Source organism: Nilaparvata lugens, chromosome 2 (assembly GCF_014356525.2).
Source record: "Nilaparvata lugens isolate BPH chromosome 2, ASM1435652v1, whole genome shotgun sequence".
NCBI lineage: Eukaryota > Metazoa > Arthropoda > Insecta > Hemiptera > Delphacidae > Nilaparvata > Nilaparvata lugens.
The window spans coordinates 81,229,979-81,253,507 of record NC_052505.1 but is presented as its reverse complement, the minus strand read 5'-3'; the positions used below and the strand labels follow the sequence as shown (position 1 = coordinate 81,253,507).

At 34.3% G+C, this 23,529-nt stretch overlaps 2 protein-coding genes across 3 annotated transcripts in view; one reads left to right on the top strand and one right to left on the bottom strand.

The window, feature by feature from the left end:
* The window catches only part of LOC120349695 (anoctamin-8), a 72,883-nt gene extending 72,396 nt beyond the window's left edge, over positions 1-487 (bottom strand). Inside the window, exon 1 of the mRNA XM_039420212.1 lies at positions 228-487. Within this exon, the coding sequence (XP_039276146.1) occupies positions 228-348 (121 nt within the window). The 5' untranslated portion in view covers positions 349-487. The remainder of the gene's footprint in view (positions 1-227) is intronic.
* Positions 488-2,456: 1,969 nt separating this feature from the next.
* Positions 2,457-22,621, top strand: LOC120350002. Of its 2 annotated transcripts, none has more exons than XM_039421887.1 (8): positions 2,457-2,713; positions 3,059-3,185; positions 9,573-9,798; positions 12,157-12,346; positions 13,910-14,019; positions 18,745-18,886; positions 21,143-21,314; positions 22,312-22,621. In XM_039421887.1, the coding sequence occupies exons 1-8, from the start codon at positions 2,694-2,696 to the stop codon at positions 22,426-22,428; spliced, it is 1,104 nt and encodes a 367-aa protein (XP_039277821.1). In that variant the 5' UTR covers positions 2,457-2,693; the 3' UTR covers positions 22,429-22,621. The 2 variants fall into 2 exon arrangements, with proteins under 2 accessions (XP_039277821.1, XP_039277820.1); XM_039421886.1 differs by having other exon boundaries at positions 2,459-2,713; positions 3,056-3,185.
* The last annotated feature ends 908 nt before the right edge of the window (positions 22,622-23,529 follow it).

Genomic DNA, 23,529 nt, shown 5'->3' with positions numbered 1-23,529 from the left:
TTTATTTAAATTTCAACCTGGAATTTTCATTTATGGACAAAGCAAACTAAATTACCGGTGATTCTTATTGCAAATGAGTGACATGATAGATGAGATGCATTACATTTCTAGTCAACTTGAAAATTGTAATACTTGGTACTATTCGTTAATAACTTGCAAATTTTTATGTTCAACATGCTCATACACAATTTAACCATTGAATAATGCGCAATAACAAAGCAACAAACCATTTTCAAATGTCTCTTTGGCACAATCGATAATTTTGCGATGCCGTAAATTGAATTCCCCGTTAGTATGCTCAGCATATTCTTCTTCTGCTGTAGAATCATCCATAGCTGCTTGCTCCATTTTAGTCTAAAAAGCTTCACAACAACTTGAGAATCAATAACTACAATTTAGTTTTTGGTAGCTTTTCACATAACTTAGCAGAAACTCCATGTATATTGACAGATAGAACATAAAATCAAAAATCGTACTCTTCCTTCGATCCTTGTCACTTATCAGCTGTTTTCAGTCAATGCCTTTTAAATTAACAAAGGATAAATAAATGATAGTCAAAAATTAAGTTGGCACACTGTCACAATCAGCTGTGTGTGCTTATTATTTTGTTTTAGTTTTCCAGTGAACTCTAAACTAACTGGAACGGGCTGTCCAATGCTTAGCTACAACCAAAAGTGTGTAAGGCGGAGTGAGTGAGACAGGCATACCGTGTGGGATTCCCTTCTCTCTCGTACTCATACATTCAAGCAGGCTGTTGCAGCTCTTGAGTACGATTTTTCATTTTTAAAGTTTAAAAACGGATTTGATTGAGTATTAGGGCTATTAGTATTGGATCACAACCTTTTCTCTTAAATATTGTGATGTATTTGTCGTGAAATGCGTAGAATTGAATAAAAATACGACCGAAAAATGGTGATGTATTGTGTTGCATTTGGATGCAAGAATGGGCATGTTAAAGGAAATGAAATTTCACAGGTAAGTCAAACATTTTTATTCTATTAATTAATTTGAAGAAATCTTTTTGTTTTACATACATTTCCAATACTTCTTTCTATATTGATCAGTTTATTTGACCAAAAATAAAACAACAAATTTGGTTATATTCCTAGTAAGTTATACCGTACTGTGATAGTTTCTATGTTTATTGAAAATTTCGGCCTACTTTATAACATCTAAAATAAAAAACATAGTTGAAGAACAAATAATCCTTATTCAAAAAAGAATAAATAATATCTGATGCAGAAATTGTGAATGTTCCCTTCAAAGACTATCATTCATTCTATCACACATTCTATGTATGATGTAATTTATGGATATAAATTTGGTGTTAAGCATCAGCATATAATAAATATATAGTATATTTATCATAATTGTATACGGTATATTATGTAGGTAGGCGTATCATACATTTTATGTATAATGTATAATATAAATTTAGTGTAAGTAGCAGCATATAATACTAATAGAATCTAATAGAATAATACTATATCTAATAGAATCTATAAGTACGAAAAAATAAACATTTAATGAATTTGTGTAAACACAGCTTTACAATAATGATGAATAATTCTGTGTTATCATCATGAGATGACATAATTTATTTTAGGTAACTACTTTATTTTGAAAAATATGATATTGCTATCAGCTGAATTGTAATTAATTTTTGAAATCTTCCCATTTCAAATAAATTTAATAATCGTTCAATTTACAATTATAAAATAATTTTATGTGTATAATATATGTGTATTATTGTTTATATAATTATAATTATAAATAATTATTATTTAGCATATTTTACTGTTTGCTTATCATATGGTCATAATTATAATACAATAATTGATATAATGTTTCTTCATAGATTTCTTTGCATCATTTCTGAAACTCCCACACTGATTTGAAATGTTATCAGAATACCTAGTATATTGCTATCATTACATAATTTAATAATCCTGTGTTATTGAATCATCATAATTTATTTTATTTACCTACTTTTATTGTGAAAAATATGAGATTGGACTATGAGCCTGTTTTTTCATTCCCAATCATTTCATGACAGTTTATATTTGTCCTTGTTAAATAAATAAAAATAAATAAATAATACGCTTCTCTTAAATCTGGCCCAAAGTTATTCCCATGCTTGTGAAAAGTTGACAATACTAAAACTACTGCAGTCACAAATAAAAAAATTCTTTTCTTTATTAATATTCAACCTATTTCATTATTTTTGCTCTCAAAAAGTTAACAATGAACTGCCTTATAAAGGAAAAATAACGCTTCCGTGGAATAAGACATACAATATAGAAATAAAATAGAAATTGAAACTGTGCAATGCATTCTCCCATAAGAGCCAATGCGTAACAAAATGAAGGAATCCCACAGCAATGCGGGTTGCCTATCTTTACCAGCTGCCTCACTTTTTTTGTGTTGCCAGTCCATTCCAGTTAGTTTAGAGTTCACTGAGTTTTTCAGGTAACCTAACCACAAAACCTGCATTGAGATTGAGACTGTAATTTCAATGTTGAATTACTACAAATATATCATTTAATAATATTTTCTTGCTTTTCTTCTAATCAGAAACTATAGTATTGAAATGGCTACAGGTTCAATAGAAGAAACAGCAAATAATTATGTTGACGAAGATTATTACAATGGGGCTTCAAACAGTGCTACTTGTGAAGATCCTGTAGTTAGCAATGAGGAATTCGTGTTTAACGTAAGAATTATTCGTATTTCTATGTTTAAATGTACTTTTATAACATTTGAGAAACTGTATTTCTTTGTAGTTGTAATGCTATAAAATGTAAACAAATTTATGTGATCCTTATCAAATGTTAAGATTAGCTTTGACTACAGTAACTTAACAAAAAATCTACTTAATTATTGTACATTATTCTTACATTACATTGATAAGGAAACAAATAGAAGCTTTACTTTTTTTGATAAGAGAAGTTCATATTGTTAGTTTTATTTCTCTAAACAATTTTTTATGAGTTGTTTATTTTTGAATATAAACACATAAGTAAGATTAGTTTTATTTCAATGTTATTATTTTCAGCAGAGCTCTTGTTACATCTGCAATGGCTATTATGGGGCCATGCTTTGAAGAACCCGTTTGCGCCACATGTCATGCCTTTCTATTTCCCGAAGAGTTGAGCTGTGCTGAGCCGTTACCTTTTTGCTCCGAAGTAAGTGCTTATAATTAAAGTAATATAACTTAATATTTGAATAATGATGGCACTTTAAATTATAGCTTTACTTTTATAAAAAAATTAAAAGTTACTATCCCACTCCAATATTTTCTACTACCAACGTCAATATTCATATTGTTTATAGAAATATGTTGCACATTGCAGTTCAACCCTATTTTGAAGTAGAAATTCTTCTTTTTCTTTCCCCTATCTGCCACTACAGCTTACAGTACAAGCCCTGAGTTGACCTCCTCCACTTTGTCTTATCCTCTGCCATTCTTTTCATATCTCGCATCGTCATACCTCTATCACCACCCAATCCCTCCAGATAACCCTCCCAGTTCATCCTACCCTCTGTCTCCCTTCCTCCTTTCTAGCCTCCATCAAGTAGTAGCTATAGGCTACATTTTGTAGTAATGCAATAATTTCCACAACTCACAATTTGGCAATGCAATAATTAGTATTTTATTATGTAGTAGTTTAATTCCTTGCGACGAGTGACTCAAGACGCGCGATTTTATTGTGGTTAAGAGCGCTTGCCTCTTGATCACATAACCTATAAATTCATTAGATTTGATTATTCATTGGATATAAATCATAAAAGCAATATAGTAGCAATATTCATACAACATTAAAACTCAATGAATCATTGTGACTTTGTATGGGGGGGCTCGGATTGCAAATAAAGGTATTTATTCATAACTCAATGAATCATCGAATCTAATGAATTTATAGTTTATGTGCTTTAGCCGCGCGATTCTAACTACGCGGTTCAATTCGTCGCTAAGGAATTTAACCTTGACTCCTAATAATCTGGAAACTCTCCTGAAAGATTAAAATATAATAGTCAGTATATCACCAGAAACGTATTGTTAGGACTATTATGTGAATTCAATAACTACTAATGTTAATTCAATTAAACTCATAATTTACTTATTACCTGTACTGGGTAAAAATTCGTTTTAACTGACAATGATTTTCTGAAGATAGTATTAACTAATAATGAAGATTGGGGTGCTGAACTACTCCATTACCTTTTAATTTATATTTTTTTCAACTACCAGTGTTTTCATTTTGTACTAATCAGATTCAGTTCTAATTGAATATATAAAAAAAAGTAAATTATTCGATAACATTGGTATATCTTGGAATTGTAGCCGCTGTTTATGATATAGCCTCTGTTTAGAACATGATTCAATTATCAGTATAAAGAACCTGATTAGGCTACATCACTTATCCAGCCATATCTTCAGCTGTCACTACTTAAGACATTAAGATCGTGTTGTTTGTGCGCACTTTTCATATAGGGCACGGCCCTTGTGGCAAATGAAGATTTCAATACAATTAAGAGTTGAGACACTCGTGAAAAACACAGCTAAATAGTAGTTTTATCTTTTAATAATTTGAAGAATAAAATAATAGTTGTCTCTGCTTGACCCAGACCCGAACGACCAAGGATTACCTGATTAGTCCACTACTGTATTCTCAACTCTTTTGATGTTCGGGTCTTTCGATATTTGATAATTTTCTTCTGTAGATATTAAGATTTCGTGTGCCTATGAAACCAAACCTTGTACATTGGTCGAACCGTGACAAGCGACATTACAGGAATAGTATTGGTAATAGCAGAGACAGCTGATACAAGGGCTATAATTTCTCTATGGTGATAGTAATAGTATATTTCGCACCTAGGGCCGAAAATGAGACTTTTCCGGCTCGAAATCGGTTTTCAAGTCCGAGGCCGTAGGCCGAGGACTAGAAAAGATTGAGAGCCGGAAAAACATTTTTGCCCGTGGTGCGAACGCTATTTTTCGCCTCACAGAAAAATAAACAATAATATATATGAGAATAATAATTATTGTTTATTTTGCATTTCTGAAAGCAAAAGTGGAATGTCATAGCTCTGGCAAATCTGAGGTAATCTGAATATCAGGAAATTGTCCAAGTATTTTTATTTTTTATTCTGAACCGTCTAAATAACCTAAAAGATTATGTTCAATTATGTGGGAGGTTGAGTTAATACTTTTTTATTCTTTCAAATGACAATAAGATGATATTATAAATGTTTTAATTATTGAATAATAAACACAAAAAATAAAAAGTTTTTTGATCAGCTGTTTTAGCACACTTGAAATTTTGCCAATCTGAATGTCAACGTCAACAATGCTTGTTGTCATTGACTTAGGAAGTTTAGGTTAGAAGTTCTATCCTACTCTGGAAATCGAATTTGAATAGTTTATAATATATATCTTATCTGTATTCCATTCATCCAAATAAAATGATAGTATATATTATTGCAGAATACTTTATTCAATTCTAGAAGCATAAACTGATTCTGTTTCATAAACTATTTTGTAAACGCATTCACATCAAATCAGAATCAGCTGACTTCAAGGTTATTTTACTGCCCTAGGGCCGTAAAAATTTTACCGGCCTGGTCAGAAAACAATCACTTTAGGCCTCCATATGACGCACGTAAACGAGCTCATTACATCCAAGTGGGGCGAAAAATATATTACTTTTCCTACAGTTACGTTGAAAAGTGGCCATTGCTGCACTGATTACAGAACGCAAAGAATCACTTTTCCGCTCTAGTGCGGGAAAAATTTTTTCGCCCCACTTGGATGTAATGAGCTGGTTTACGTGCGTCATATGGAGGCCGAAAGTGATTGTTTTCTGGCCAGGCCAGTAAAATTTTTACGGCCCTAGGGCTGTAAAATAACCTTGAAGTCAGCTGATTCTGATTTGATGTGAACGTGTTTACAAAATAGTTTATGAACGGTATAAGTTTATGCTTCTAGAATTGAATAAAGTATTTTGCAATAAGATACTATCATTTTATTTGGATGAATGAAATACAAATGAGATATTATAAACTATTCAAATTCAATTTTCAGAGTATAATAGAATCTAACCTCAAACCTCCTAGTACTGCGTTTATCACGGAACATAGTGGATAAACAGAATCATTTTATGCTTCTAGAATTCAATAAAGTATTCTGCAATAATATACTATCATTCTATTTGGATGAATAAAATACAGATAAGATATATATTATTATAAACTATTCAAATAATTCGATTTTCAGAGTAGGATAGAACTTCTAACCTAAACTTCCATTGACATTCAGATTGGCCAAATTTCAAGTGTGCTAAAACAGCTGATCAAAAACTTTTCATTATTTGTGTTTATCATTCAATAATTAAAACATTTATAATAATATCATCTTATTGTCATTTGGAAGAATAAAAGGTTTAAACTCAACCTCTTACATAATTGAACATAATCTTTTAGGTTATGTAGACAAATCAGAATAAAAAATAAAAATACTTGGACAATTTCCTGATATTCAGATTACCTCAGAATTGCTAGAGCTATGACCTTCCACTTTTGCTTTTGGAAGTGCTTATAATAGACAATAAATTATTTTCATATATATATTGTTTATTTTTCTGTGTGGCGAAAAATAACGTTCTCACCATGGGCAAAAATGTTTTTCCGGCTCTCAATCTTTTCTAGTCCTCGGCCTATGGCCTCGGACTTGAAAACCGATTTCGAGCCAGAAAAGTCTCATTTTCGGCCCTAGGTGCGAAATATACTATTCTGCACTCCAGATTTGCAACATGGCAACGCAAAATACTTAGTAGGTTATATGGAGCAACAGTGCAGCAAAATCAAAATGAAGTTGGTAACAGTGACTGGGCTGCTATAGTGAGCAGACGTGCAACGAAGCACAACGCGCTAATTATTACATTATATATTATAACCAAGGACAACGAGGACTTTAGGATTTTAGGATTAAGGTTTTTATCAATAATAAAATTACACAGAAAAACATTTGATGGAATTCAGGCAATTTTACCCATAATTACCCACTTTTCATATTCAATGGTAACTGTAGGAAAAACTTAATGTGAAATACGTGCGCAAAGTTCCTCTGCTGCACTCAAAAAACCATTCCGCCCTCGCCTACGGCTCGGGCGTAATAGTATATTTCGCACCTAGAGCAGAAAATGAGATTTTTCCAGCTCGAAATCGGTTTTCAAGTCCGAGGCCGTAGGCCGAGGACTAGAAAAGATTGAGAGCTGGAAAAACATTTTTTCCCGTGGTGCGAACGATATTTTTTCGCCACACTACAGGTATTGCTGACAAAATAAATAAAGAATACAAAATAAAGAATACTCGTTAAGCTATCGTACCTATCTCTTGATTTTAGTGGTAGAAGATTTGCAGTCAGGATTTCAGATCCTTTTAAAATTTCACTTGGAATACCACAGTCATCTTCAATCATTTTTGAAAATTCGGAATGCACTAATCAACAATAAATAATTGAATAAAACTGGTTGCGAAGCGAATTAGTTTGATTCGAAACTGGAACTAAAATCATGGCGACTTCAGCACTGATGATGAAAGTGGACACTCGCCCGATCTAGCGGATGACTTATTAACTACTTCCATGAGCGGCTGGAAAGATACAACTTTCTGGGCTAGACCGGAAAAGAAACCCTTTTCTGACGTCGTCTGCAAACAAGGTCTTTCAGATCTACGTAGGGACTGGAAAACAGCTGCTTTCTGTGCAGTGTGGCGAAAACGTTTCTTTCGGTGCAGCAAACTGTCACTTTGCGCACTAGTTGCACAAATAACTATTGTAATATTCACGTTATAAAGTCAGCACAATATTGTTTTGCTATCCTTGTTTAAGGCTGTGCAAAGGCTAAAAATAAACTTTTTACTCGTGATATTTTTCAAAGTTTTTTATTAGTATATCATCAAGCTATCAAAATGAAAAAGTTTTCTCAGGAAACATTTTTTTCTGATCATTACTTTTTGCTAAAGTTTAAATTTTTGGGACAACATTTGAAATTCGGTAAGAGATAAATCCATGAGATTTAGAGGATAGATTCTTCATGGTATTGTTGATCTAATAAAACAAAAATTTTATGAAAATATAAATTTCTAAGATAGTTACTCAATTTACTGAAAATAACCAAAAATAACTTTTAGTTGAGTTATTTTTGGTAAATTGAATAACTTTTCCAAAATTGATATTTTCAGAAAATTTTTGTTTTACTAGATCAACAATACCATGAAGAATCCATCTTCTAAATCTCATGGATTTATATCGTACCGAATTTGAAATGCTATGTCCCAAAAATTCAAACTTCAGTCGCTCATATCTCAAAAAGTAATGATTGGAAAATAATGTGTTCCTGAGAAACTTTTTCATTTTGATAGCTTGATGATATACAAATCGAAAAACTTAGAAAAATATCACATGTAGAAAGTTTATTTTTAACCTTTGCACAGCCTTAATATAAGACAAAGCGATCATGCATGACTAAGCGCGCAGATGAGAAACAAAATCTGGAAACAGCATAGAAAGTTGAATTTGAATTCATTTAATCATTGCATGTACAAAAAAATATATTTGTTGATATTGAAATAAAGTAAAAACTATCAAGTAGACTATCCTCCATCTTATCACAACACCTCAAGTTTCAACTCTTGAAGAGCCATTTTCACTACGCTTGAAAATATCTCTTGAAGAGTTGAAACTCAAGTCCGAGAAATATTACTTTTGCACGTCTCTCTCTCGAAGACAGAGAGGCCCGATGCTCTTCCCTTCACTAATTACTCCCACTACCTAACAGCATTCTTCCTACTTTTGTGTCAGCATGTAATTGTGCGCTGCATGCTTACTCCTCTCCACAACTCACATATTCACATGTTATAATATTCCCAACAGCTCTATTCCTTCACAACCCGGTCGTGTGTTGATTGTTAGGATATTATTTTATATCCTTCTTAGAGAATCGACAATTATTTGTTGAAACACCACCGATTTATGAAGTTACATTACAATTGTATATTATCGTTATTCTAAATGCATTCAATCTTTAATCTCATTTTTTAATTATTTATTTAATTAATTATTTATACTTTGTAAAATTTGTTGAATAATTAGCATTACCGTCATTTAATGTAAATTAGTGTATAAGCCAGTAAATATTGTAACATACATAAATAAAGAAATCTTATCTAATTTAATCAACTCTGTCCATGTAGAGAATTGAAGCTGTTAAATCACCTCATGGGAGAGAATAATGCTTATTTCCATCATGGAGATGTGGTCATAAAGGACATGACAGTGACTCTCTCTGAAAGACTGCAAAGGGATGAGATCTACTGCGTGTGATTTGTCTTTGGACTTGAGAGGGTAGTTTACACTTGAAAATGGCTCTTGAAGAGTTGAAACTAGTTGTGTTGAGCTTAAATACAGGGTACTTCATCATTATTACTTTGTTTCAATAATTTCAGTAGCCCTAAGAAGATATGTGAATCTGTTAATATGTTTGTAATAATATGGTTGTTTTTGGTGTCAGAAAACTGACGATGGAGACTCGGGTAACGACGAGCCGACTGACCTGTACTACTGTCCGGTGGAGCGACAGTCGTCGAATGCGGGCGTGGCGGCTGCTCCTGCTCCGGCCCCGCCCCCAACTCAACCCACGCGACACAACACGGTCGCCATGCAGATAGAGCTGCTCACTACCTCCAGGGAGGCTGACAACCTCACACCGGGACTGGTCGAGTGTCTCCCTCCCGAAGGTAATTCCACTAACATCAAATTTTAGCAAACTATTTAAAAGTTGAATAACATAATACTGTATGATGCCTAGTCCACACGTTGGTCCAGTCGCTGACCCAGTAAACTTGGCTACGTTGGTCTTGGTATCCACACTGCAATGTGACCAGTGCCCAATGTAACCATCGACACACCCATGATAGAAATTAAAAATATTAACTACTGTCCACCGCTCGTAACTTGGCTTCTGAGGTCTGAGGCGTAGGGGGGAAATGAACGAGTGGCGCCATGTTGTTGACGACTCGGTAGTGTGACTACAAACCCTGCTCACTAATAAAGCTATTCACCATTCAGCTTTCAGTTTTGTTTCCGCAGCTGACCGGAGTAAACGTCGAAATATTGTGTTTTTTTTCATTAAGTTAGTAGCCGTTTTAAAATAGTTATAGCGATTTATTAAATTAGTTTTAAAATAGTTATAGTGATTTTGTGGAATAGCCTCCGTAGAAACTAGCATTTTTACAATGTCACAGACTGGGGAAACTTCTCGCAAAAAGAACAAAGTTGTACACAGTGAAGGTAGGGAAGTGTTTCGAAGTTTGAATTCTGAGTTGAAAGTTGAACTTGAATCTCAAATTCTATTATTTTATGTAACGACTAAAAACGTTAGGATGTAATTTTACTTATAGATCGCTGGTTAAATTACAAATTTGGTGGGATGGAAATTGCTCAATTACATTTGGCGAAGGCAAATAGACCACATCGTTTGTGTACTCGCTACCTGGCTCTCCAGTGCCATATGTCACGCCTAAAACTAGATCGACTGCATTCCTTCCAGAGGCCAAGCTACGAGCGGTGGACAGTAGAATGAACACAATAAAAAAGTAACGCAATGATAATTTATAAACCTATAGCAACTCGATAACACAGAAAAACCAGCTGAGCAGACTACAAAACACTTGGTTGACTAGTGTAAATGGGTGGTTTGCCAGTGCTGGCCTTAATTGTCCTACGCTGGGCTTGCCTCCGCTTGGCAAAATTCTGAATGGCTTTCATTGGGCCAACATATAGATGCTCCATTAGGCTGGCCGACAGGACATGCATGATGAACATTCTTGTGCACACATGTCGTCATACAATATTGTGTCATCACAGCGGAAAGCTTACAAAATTCTATTTTAAGGTTAGGTGTTTGCTGACCGAACGTAGTGAGGTCTATGTTTTAACTCGGATTTTCTTTTGTCTGTCTGTATGTTACGCGATTACTGCCAAACGAGTTGATAGAATTCTATGAGATTTGGCAGGAATATTCCTTTTTTAACAGCGCGTCGATGTATATACAGGTTTTTTGAAATTTTGCATTTTAAGGATAATATGAAAAGAAAAGAAATTCCTCCATACTCTGATATCACTATAATATTACCTCCTTGAAAATAGGATCAATCAGAATATAGAATTATTCATAATCAATCATCTGACAAGCGGATTATTCATTGCATGCATTACACAGATGTCTGGCCGTGTTTATTTCTGTAAGGTGGGATTTCAATATTTTTTTATGATGCGTGCCCATCAGTATCAACATTTTCACATTTGAAAAACAAATTTAATAGGTAATTAAAAAAAACTATTTAAAATAGTTGAGAAATATTTTTATCAGATGGAAATATTATCACGGAGCTGGATAAATTATCATATGGAATACAAATTCAAACGTGAACTGAGTTTATCAACATAAGTGAGTTTTTGATCTTGGAGAAAACAGTGAAATAACAGTTTTTAAGAGTAAATTATGATTCAACTGTGAATTGTGTTCGACTGAATCAACTAGAAGAGGTGACATCAGATACTTGTGGATGAGAAAACTGCGTGAGGTCTACTGTTCACATACTACTTGTATCTTCGATTTTTGTTTTTATTTTCTCTGTACTACCCTCTGTGGTTAAATTTTTTTGAATTATTATATTTTGTAGCTTTTTATTCTATGTTGAAAGCCTCTCGCTGATGACTAAACATGTATGATGAGCATGTGTGTGTGTGTGTGTCACACACACACAAACACACACGTGATAAACATTCATGTACACTCATGTTTATCAAGCATATCCTACCGTCAGTCGCCAGCCTAACTGATAGGATAAATCAGACTAAAGAAATCTCTATCATCTTGCAAATTTTGAATTATTTCAGCGAATAAAAATGAAGTAGCTGTTATTGATTATTATTGTTTTCTCTCATTATTCCCTGATTTATTTTTCAATTATCTGTCAGGCTATTTAGAAAAATAAGTAATTTTTTTAAATTGAATAAAATAGATTCATTCCTTTAAGTTTTGAACCTGGAAATGATTAAACTACATCTATTTTATCATTTTCTAATTGTAGTCCTGCTGGCTGTATTCTCGTATTTGGACGATATGTCACTTTGGAGTGTTGGAAACGTGTGCAAAAGATGGCGGTACCTGTTGCACTCTCATTTCGCAGCCGACATCTGGCAGAGCTACACGGAGCGGCGATGGCCTCTCTACAAACCAATCTGCAATATCGACGACTGGTTCAAGGTCTACTCCCATCTGTAAGTAAAATCGCATCTATTAGGTATGTCATTCCTCTCTCATTTCATATCAGCAACTCATTCCTCAAGTTTCATTTCAGCTATTCATGTTTCCGAATGGCTTATTCTCATCAACAGCTGATTCTCAGCCAGGATATATGTCCCATATGAATAAAACCAGAGCAAATGCTCATGAGCAAAAGCATGGAGCATAAGGTTTTTCTCATGAGCAAAAGGTAGAAGCAAAAGCATTTGCTCATTTTTATATCAATAAGCTTTACCTTATGCTCCTGAACTCTGGAGCAAATGCTCACGTATTTTTAAAGATTTTTCATCAGCTGATTCGCTTTTGTAGCCTTACTTTGTTTTTATAGCTCACGGAAGCGCTAAATATGCAAGTAGGGTGCACCGCTTGTGTTTGCGTCGTCTGCTTTTTTTTCTATTTATGAATAGAGTTTCAGGTTAGTTGAGTTTAGAATTTTGAAATAATAGCGTGAAAAAATGTCATCTCTATAGTAATCTTTAGCATATTCTTATAATATCAATAGCCTTCTTATAATCGTCTACACTCTCATCTTCTTAAATGTGAATTAAGAAATCTTAATTTCCTATTTTGTGATGGCTATCTTTATAACAGGTACAGCTATCTTTTGTATTTATTCTTTTGTAGGGATAATGGTGAATCATGGTTGAATCTAAAAAGAGTTTTATAGTTCTCAACTATTGGTTGTGATCGTATCTGGTATAGTTTCCTCTTCCTCATACGAATTAGTTGAGGCATTTTACTATGAGCAAAAGGTGATAAGCTGCTCTAGACTAGACTCACCTTTTTTGAAGCATTTGCTTCAAAAGTTGAGCAAATGCTCTAGTTTATTCATACAATTTTGAGCAAAAGCTTTTACTTTTGAGCAAATGCTCAAACTATTTTTTTGATGAGCATGAGCAAAAGTTTTTGCTCACGTTTATTCATAGAAAATGAAGCAAATGCTCAATATTTTAGTAGTATAAGCAAATGCTCAACTTTATTCATATGGCCCCATAAAGATCGCTCTTCAATGTTTGTTTCCATTACGAACTGCTTGTTAATAATCACTTTTGATGGAAGGTGTTTTGGAAGGGCCTAGTGTCCGAAAGCGCTCATGTGAGTAGAAGCCAATAACTTTTATCTATAAATATCAGACTGCTATGTCGTAATTCAATTGTTCAAAAGTGAATAAATATCGGCCGATTATCGTCTTCACAGGCCGATGCAGTTTATGTGGCTATCATTTTCAACAAAAATTATTATTCATACCCGTTGCCTGTTTCAAAAACCAGACCTGGCAACGTAAGATGTATTCAAATAAAAAATTAAACATGGAAGTATAGTTTTCAAGTTCGGCTAGATACGAATTGAAATGAAACCATTATTTCTTGTCGTTTTGGCCTGGCGGTCTATATCAACCATCTCAAACATTTCGTGGAAAATCATATCGACAGATGATTACATTTCGTGTTCATCTTTTGTAGCCTACTTGATGTGATTAAATCAAGTTTGACCTATCTTGCTATTTATGTTAAATAAACTGTAATTTCCTTCCACAGAATGGGAAGCTGCCCATGTAAATCTTGCCTGCTACAAATGTCCATTGGTTCTCAACCACCTGGAGAGGAAAACTCTTGGAGAAGAAATCGACTTCGAAATGAATTAAAAAGTGAGTAAACAATACCTAAATCTGATACTCTTTCATTTTTTTGTAAATTTCAGTGCTATTTCAACCTACTATTTATTGGTAAACTCAAAAAACGCTATACCATTACCATTAAAATATACCATAATATATTAATATACCATTGCAGTTGTCGATGGTATGCAATTCAGATGTTACTTGTGAATTAAAAAGTGAGTAAACAATACCTAAATCTGATACTATTTCATTTTTTTGTAAATTTCAAAGCATTATCAACCTACTTTTTTGGTAAACTCAAAACGCTTAATGTACCATTGCAGTTGTCTATGGTATGCAATCCAGACGTTGCTTGTGAATTAAAAAGTGAGAAAAAAATACCTGATTCTGATATTCATCCTTTTTTGTAAACAGATGGAATTAAATAGAGAATTCATTTATTCATTTATTTAGGATTTTCGTTCAATAATAATTATTAATTCTTTTTTGTAAATTTCAAAGCAGTTTCAACCTACTCTTTCGTGGTAAACTCTAAAAGCTTGATATATCATTACAGTTGTCTATGGTATGCAATTTACATATTGCTTGTGAAAGCAACATATACGATCAAGGTTTGGTTTTCCAGTCGTTTCGTAAATATTCTACATTGTAAATTATTCTACGGGTTTTGACCAATCGTCCAATACGTTCCAAATCTCACATAATAGTTGTAAGAACAGACTAGAATTTAAATATCCCAATAAACTGTAGAAGCTGAATTCTATCAATAAAATTGCGTCGCTCAAGACTTCGATATGAGTAGAAAATAAAATTTAAGCAACAAACATTATTAAAAAGTAACAATCTACAAAGCAAAGAAAAAATCTTTCAATGATTTGAACTGAACTCATTGCTAGCGATCAGACACGTGTCTCTGCTAGCAATTACTGCCGGTAAAATGAGTACAACTGGGATTTCAGTTATGTTATATCTAATTTATTTTTATTATTTCTAGAATAGAGTATATTCTGAATTTCTGTATGATGTACCCAATTATTATGTGAATTTGTAATTGTATAAATCTTGTATATATGGCAAATAAAATTGAATTGAATTGAAAAAAATGAATGTTCCATATAAATTCACGTATACTTCATAGATCTACTGCTTCTACTCATAGATTTACTCCTTCCACTTACAACTTGAATTACTTATATGTCGTATGGATAGGCAGTGGCAGAAACAAATAACAATTCATACATGAATTTTCAAGTTTTCGAGCCAGAATATGGCCCATAATATGACTAAATATCGGGGCATAGAGCTTTGCTCGTTATTCATTTATTGATAAACAAAACACAATTTTTTAAATGATTGGGGATGGACTAACAGGCACAGCCCAAAACTCTTTCTTCCCCGAAATTTGATTTATACACTATAAATATTTCAAAAAGTACCGTAGGTTATGTTCCATAAACTTGAATTTAAGTTCAATTTTCAGCCAAACATTTGAAAATAGAAAAGTTCCAATTTAGATTGTTTAAAAACCAAATTTAATAACAAAATAACACTCACCAATCACTTAAAACTGTAAAATAATGATTAACTTTGAACATTATGATACTCTAATTTAGAATGATATACCATAATATCATGCTAACAAATCAGATTATTTTGATGAAGTCAATTAAAATTTCTAGATAATTTTTCTAGAGAGAAAAGCTGATTGATTGCAAATAAAGAAATTTTCATTTTCAAATAGTTTAACAGCTGAACATAATTCTGTCTCTCATCCACTCAGCATTTTCTGTTATCGACAGACAACGAAATTATCATCTGTTTTTCCAAGGATGAATAATATTATCATCCTTTTCATGTCCTTCAGCGAGTTTTCCCAGGAATGAGACCTAGTGCAATCGAATTTTTTATCATAAACCTACTATGTTCCAAATTTCGTGAAAATCGTTAGAGCCGTTTTTGATATATATATATATATATAATATATATATATATATATATATTATATATATATATATATATATAATATATATATATATAATATATATATATATATATATATATATATATATATATATTATATATATATATATATATATATGTTTTTTTATATCTGGTTATTTATGTCACGAATCTCGAAAACGGCTCTAACGATTTTCACGAAATTTGGAACATAGTAGGTTTATCTTGTAAAAAGATTCATTCACCCCTATAATCCTATTATAATAAGCAAGCAATTTCTGTATTATATATTTATCTAGATCTACACTTACTGATTGCTTAATATATGGTGAATTTGAAATTTAAATAGTAATATGAAAATTTGATAATATAAAATTTGAAATTTATAACCCAGGCGCCACGTTAATTATTAGGGAACGACCCTCGAAATTTGAATAAACAACTACCACAGCATAACTCTTTAGCAGAGACATGAATTCATTTGAACTTTATAAAAAAAACAATGTACATTACTTTATTACTTTTAATAAAGACGCAGTCCAGCAATCAATGAATGTAGAACTACACATCTTTCCCAACTATATTGCTTCACTCCATGATTAAAACAATAAAGAAGGGAGGGGATCTAATGATACTTGTGAAATAACAACACAAGGCAATTTGAATCATTAGATAAATATAATGAAAAAAACCAAAAGGCAAATGAAATTGACACTTTACAAAGAAACAAATGAGATTTTCAATGTTGGTTAAATATATCAAATGTCCTTTGGAATTTTAGTAATAAGTCTATTGAGCAGAACACCGAAATATGAAATATGATTTTACCGTTTATGAAATATAATATAATGTTTATTAAGAGTCTCTATATTCAAATAGGATAATGCACAATAATACTACGAATCACAAAACCTAAACCCTATTAAACAACAATAATACAAGAAAATAACCAGTGTGGCAAACAAACAACAACTTAAAATTACACTAACCTTATATGTTGTATACCCCGCGGACCATGGCCTTTTCGCGCACTTTTAAACTGCTCACTTTACATTACAAATTATGAATTTTAATTATTTTTCTTCAATGGTGGTTTTGATGTGATGGTGTTGATGTGGTGGTGGTTTTCCGGAAACAGGACTCCATTTCAGCCCCTAGGGCTGCGGGCTGCACGCTGCTCACTCCTCAGACATGTTACTCTAGCCGTGGTTCACCAAAAAGTCTCCTCGTGTTCCCAACTCCACGTGCTCGCCAACCCTCGAACCATTGTTCCTCCTTGGATCACTGCCCCAGTTGGTGCTGCCCCCTATCTGATGGCACTCCACTCACGCCTGGCGTCTGGCTGCCACCCTTTTGTCACTGGTCAGCGTCGGTTATTTCACCGTTAGACTTTTGACCATCATTGTTTCAACCTCTACCCCTCTTTGCCATAAGCTGGTTCCTTTTGTACGTTTTGAGGCAGAAAGTTGCAAGTCGAAAACTGTCTTGGCCTGGCTTGTAGCTGTAGAAAACCAAGGCCTGAGATGATTGTTACAAAATCCCCCATCACATGTCGGCGAGATGTTGATGAGGACGACATGGCTAAAGAATTGTGACAATTTGCTGGATTAATTTAGTTGCGGCATTGTGATGGATAATCATAACTTCTGGGACTTCTGTGTAGCTTTGCCTCAGACTGACATTACATGGAGTGATGGTGTGGACGGTTGATGTGGCATCGTTACTGGTGGGGTGGTGTAGTAGACTGGTGGTGTGAGTTGATGTTGTAATTGACCAAAATGTGCCTAGAATTCTTTACCACTACTATTGATAATTCCGACAGGTTTCACTCACACTTTTGAGACTGGTTGTTGCTTGTTTGCCATACCCTTACATACTACTCTACTAACTAATGACAATTCTTATGACTACCTACAGCCTGGATACCTTTACTTGTCTCAACAACTTGAAAAATTCACCTACTCCTTATTCTTTGAATGGCTTTAACACTTCCACATTAAAAGTACCTATCAACATACCATCTTCATTTATAACATCATATGCATTTCCCCCTTTTATTCTACGAACCTTATAAGGTCCTACATAAATTATATTTTTGTTTTCCTCTAATACCCTTATGTACTCTTCTGCTTCATTACCTCCTAACTCCCGAACGCTTCTTAACTGCTTACTCCATAGCTCATCTTTCTCCTCAGCACATAGAAATAAACCCAAAGTATTACTTGATGGACTGGTCACTAATGATGCTGTTATCTCTTTCCCATCATGTGTGACACTTACTGTATCTTCTGAAATGTTTATTGTAGCTTTCAATTTCCTCAATGCGTCCATACCACACAATATATTAGCATTTAAACCCTCTACCACTAAACAACTGATTGGTATCACTTGACCTTCTTTGAACATTATCTCTAAAACTACCTGCTTATTAACTCTCTTACTACGTGCTCCAGTTACTCCAACAATTTTTACTTCATTTGTAGGTAGTAACTCAATTCCTTGATTGCTACTCTCTTTCAATTTATTCAAAACTTCCCTATTTATAACACTCACTTCACTACCTGTATCAATAACCATATTAACTCTTTCACCTCCAATCCTAACACTGATTTCAGCCATTTGACAATTTTTTGTTTTCACTTGCAATGACCCCTTCTTCTTGCTTATTATAATAGGATAATAGGGGTGAATGAATCTTTTTAGAAGATAAGAATAACAATAACCATCATAACAAGATGGTTGTCTACTATTGAATTATTGGGCGATTCCACATCTACAAATTAACTTTTTCAGGTTTGAAAATCGACCCGCCAGAAGGAATCGAAGCAATTCCTCTCGATCAGCGAAGCTGTCACTGGCAGGCAACCATTACTGGACCAGTTGGAAGTCCCTACGAGGGAGGAATATTCTTTCTCTACGTACAAGTACCCTACAGGTAGGCAATACATTTGTTTTTCAAATTGACTTGAATATTCATATTTATTTGTCGATGCCTCAACAGCCCTTGAAGGTCTTAGGCTTATCAGCTGGTTGCCAGTTACATATTCACTCCACTATGCAGCAATGCCGGCCCGCGCCCACGAAGAAGGCAAAGTGCCGTATTTATTTATTTGATCTACTCCAAGAAAATCACTAGGACCCTTGTTACACTTGTATGTCAAATACTACCGAGCTATGCTTGATTAAGTAGTGCCTTTGTGATCCATTAAATTATATTTAATTCTAAGCAAGACTAGTTTTGAGCATTTATGCCATTCTCATGTATCAAAATTTCACCATCCTATAAATGCATTTGATTAGAAATGACAATAATATGAAAAATATAAGAAGAATATTGTTTTCACTCCACCCCATAAAAAAATTAATTACAGTTTTATTTTTGAGCGACCACAGACAGCTAGCGAGTTATACCATAGCCACCTCTAATACACTATGTAACCATAGCCACCTGTATAAAGGTGCGTACAGATATACGCGCCGCGAACGTGAGCAATTCACTTTTAATCAGCTGATGCCAAGCTTTTTATATCTGTATCTTACCGTTTCTGTAGAAATACAGATATAATCAGCTGATTAAAAGTGAATTGCTCATGTTCGCGGCGCGTATATCTGTACGCACCTTTATACAGGTGGCTATGGTTACATAGTGTATTAGAGGTGGCTCGCTAGCTGTCTGTAAGCACCTTTAAAGGTGGCTATGGTTATACTCTATTCATTAGTTTGTTTGTAAATGTATCATGTGTTCAAAAGAATAAATTTGAAAGTTAGTAACTTTTTGTTTGTATTCATTTTCATTTGTTGAACGTGAACACGCAATCATGAATTGTTTAGTTTTCAGTTGAAGTTTTCTCAATAAGTCACACCTTTTGTATATCTTTTATATATTACAAATGTTAAATGTTTATACTTGAGAATATAACATGGGTACTAGTGATTTCCTATAATTAAACATTCAAGTAGCTCTTTTAAAATACTTTATTTGATCTATTTCATTGTTGGATGCCTTTATACTAAAAAGTGTATTCACACCCAATCTTTCAACAAGTGGTTTTCTATTATGTTGTAATAAGTAGCTATTCAGACAGTCTGTCTCTTGCACCAGAAAAATCATCCGCGACACTGTTCGAAACTTGGACTAGAGAAGTAAGCACCATGCTACCAATTAAGATCAATGGCCGTAGTGTACCAACCGTGTCTAACCCAAAAATTCTTGGAATTACATTTGATCCACTTCTCACATTCAACGCACAGGCGCAGCAAGTCCGTGGAAAGCTGAAGACAGGAACAATGTGCTGAAGTGCATATCAGGCAGTACATGGAGCAAGGACAAAGAAACACTGCTGAGGTCATACAAAGCCATCCTGAACTATTCAGCACCTGTTTGTTCACCGCAGCTATCAGATACACATTGGCGCAATCTGCAAGCATGCCAAAACGCAGCCCTACGTACATCAACTGGCTGTGTCCTCATGTCCGATGAAGACCATCTACATCTACATCGTGAGACCGAATCACTAAAGGTCAAGAGCCACAACAGCATGATATCCCAGCAGTACCTGTTAGCCTGCCACCAACAGGATCATCCTTGCCACCACATTACCCAGAAAGAAACGCCCCCAAGGCTAATAAGAAGGCAGTAAATGACCTGACTGACGAAATTGGGTGGCTGGAACCAAAACCATCCATCGACAGCACAAAATACAAGGAGGGGATCAAGTCTATTCATAGGAGGACGGTCGAGGGCAGCATCGGCGGACTGAGGCCAAATCCAGTTTTTGGGGTCTATCCACCCCAAATAAATGCCGAGGAGAAGAGCCTACCCAGAAGAACCCGCACCATCCTCGCGCAACTGAGATCAGGCTACTCTGTGATTCTGAACAGTTACATGTCCAGAATCGCAGAGGATGTGACCGATGTCTGTCCCGACTGTGGTAATGGACCCCACACCACGGACCATCTTTTTAGCTGCCCCACGAAGCCGACAAATTTAACAACCACCAGCCTCTGGACCGACCCTTGCGGGGTGGCCCGCTTCCTGGGCCTTGAGACGGAGGAAGAGTGAACCAACGGGGTCCTGAGTTGCTACTACAACAACAAACTGTGTAGCTCGTATTATCAATGGATCCAAAATAATTATTTCAAGTTGTTATAATAATTCTGGAATAATTATAATAATTAATATTTTTCACAGTTACCCCATGTGCCCACCTGTGGTCAGATTCCTAACAAGGATATTTCACCCAAATGTGTCACGGCATGGAGATGTTGGCATCGACTCAATACATCATAACTGGAGCTTAGCATTGACAATACCAAAGGTTCTCATCTCAGTTCAAAGCCTATTGACCGATCCATATTGTCAGGTGAGTCATTAATAAATTTCTCTCTTTGATCCGATTCAAATATGATGACGCTCATTCAAGTATACAACACCCTGTTGAAGCATCTAGGATAAAAGGATTGGCACTCAAACTCAATAAAGACTATGTGCATCATTAGAGATTTATTTCAATATTGTTTAATATGTTTTGAATTTCTATCACTTCCGGCTGTGGTTGAAATCAGATTGATGAAACCGACTTTGAAATTCCAGGAATCGAAATTTTGGGGGCACTCTGTAGAAAGCTCAAGGTTTAAAAGGCCAAATTTTTGTTTTCAAGTTGTTCATTATTCCAGAACCATTGACCGAAATATTTATTTAGTTCGGACAAAAAACACCTGGTGGCTGTACAATAATTGTTTATGTAGGTACTGGAGGAAATATGAATAAATTTTCTCCAGTTCATTAATGGACAATATTAGGAATCCATCCACCAATCTTCTCACACTCATGCTTGATGTATAGTTTGTCTGCTACGTGAAACAATACTGTTTACACTTGTTACTTTCATAGTCTACATTGGTACGTTTCATTGCAATGGAAAAACTTGCACTGAAGAAGTAAAATGGGTTAGAATAAGAAACAATAGATCAATAAAGTCATCCGATTAGGTGTTTTTGATAGCATATTAAAGCCTGATATCTGAATAGTAAATGATACAATACAATGTATTTTGTAACTGGCTGATAAGTCTGCTTCTACATTGAAAGTGTAAATTAGACTGGATTGGACTGGAGGAAACATATAAAACACGCTCGATATCTTCTCATGAAGTTGAAAAGTTTTTTTTGGCAATTATGAGTTATATCTGTCTCTTCATCTCGCTTCAACATTCCAATGTTTGTTTTTTTTTAAATTATTGGAATTTAAAATTTTAGAAATACATTTCTCTTGTACCTCAATCAAATATACTATCCTGTTTGAATGATGAAATACAATATCGATATTTCTCATATAGCTAATGTATAATGTGTTTTCAGGTTTGCATGGAGCCAAATGTTGGAAATTTGTATCTGAATGACCGTTCAGCTTTCGAAGACATTGCCAGAGCTTGGACGTGGAAATACGCAATGCATGATGTCTTACTTCCTTTGTAACTCATAATTTGTAATAAATCATCATTATTTTCTACTTTTGTAATATATATTTGTAGTATTTTCCAACTCAGACGATAGATAATAATTATAACTGTAATTACACAACTTCTACAACAAATGTAAAATGTTTAACCAAATCTTGATAAGTGAATATTAAAATATGGGTAGTAATTTTACCTATTAAAATTTAATATGAGGTTCTGTTTTTTATATTGTCTCTACGCTTCAGCATAGAAACTGACAGATTTCATTCTCCCAGATATAATGCCACAATAATCTACGTGTATCTATTTATTACTAGCTGGCCCGGCGAACTTCGTACCGCCAAATCATGAGAAAATCATACATCTCATGAGAAAACTTTAGCTGGATATACACCTGAGGAGGGGCGATGCGGTATTTCGCGTCCAGGTGCTTCTTGCTTATTGGTTTAAATGGAAGAACTTACACACACTGAATCGGGCACGGCGTGGAACCTCCATAAAGGTGCGTACAGACTTTCGCTCTGCTCCGCAATCGAACGTCACTCGAGCAGAGCGATATCTGTACGCAGCTTACGATCAACACTTTGTATCACCAGCCACGCCTCCTCAGGTGTGCTTAGCCTTAGCTTAATCTGATGCACTATATTTTTATGAAAATTATCCAACAATCAGTAATATACTTTATTATTTATATCTCAATATGGACTTCCTTTGTGCTTAGTTAGTTGTGCAGCAGTTTGTATTTTTAGTTATAGTTGAATGCAGCTTGCTGGGAATTGAATATCTCCTTGCTGCTGATTTTCCCGTGCATATTCTAAATTTACAGCATTTCGAGTTCTGCGACCCAAGTTTGGACGTCGTTCATATCGCGGCATAATAATTATTACAGAATTGAAATTTTGTGAATTAGTAGGAAGAAAATTGAAAAACAGATCTACCGACGGCTGTTGGATGACGCAATGATTATACCAGCTGATTTTTATTTCTGTGTTTGGCCAGCTCACAAATTATTCTCCCATAAGGATTACATGCAAACTTTGAAGGACCGTAGGAAAGAGTCCTGAAGTCGGATTATAAATTTGATAGGCCATAAACCTGGTCCTGAACATAACGAAAA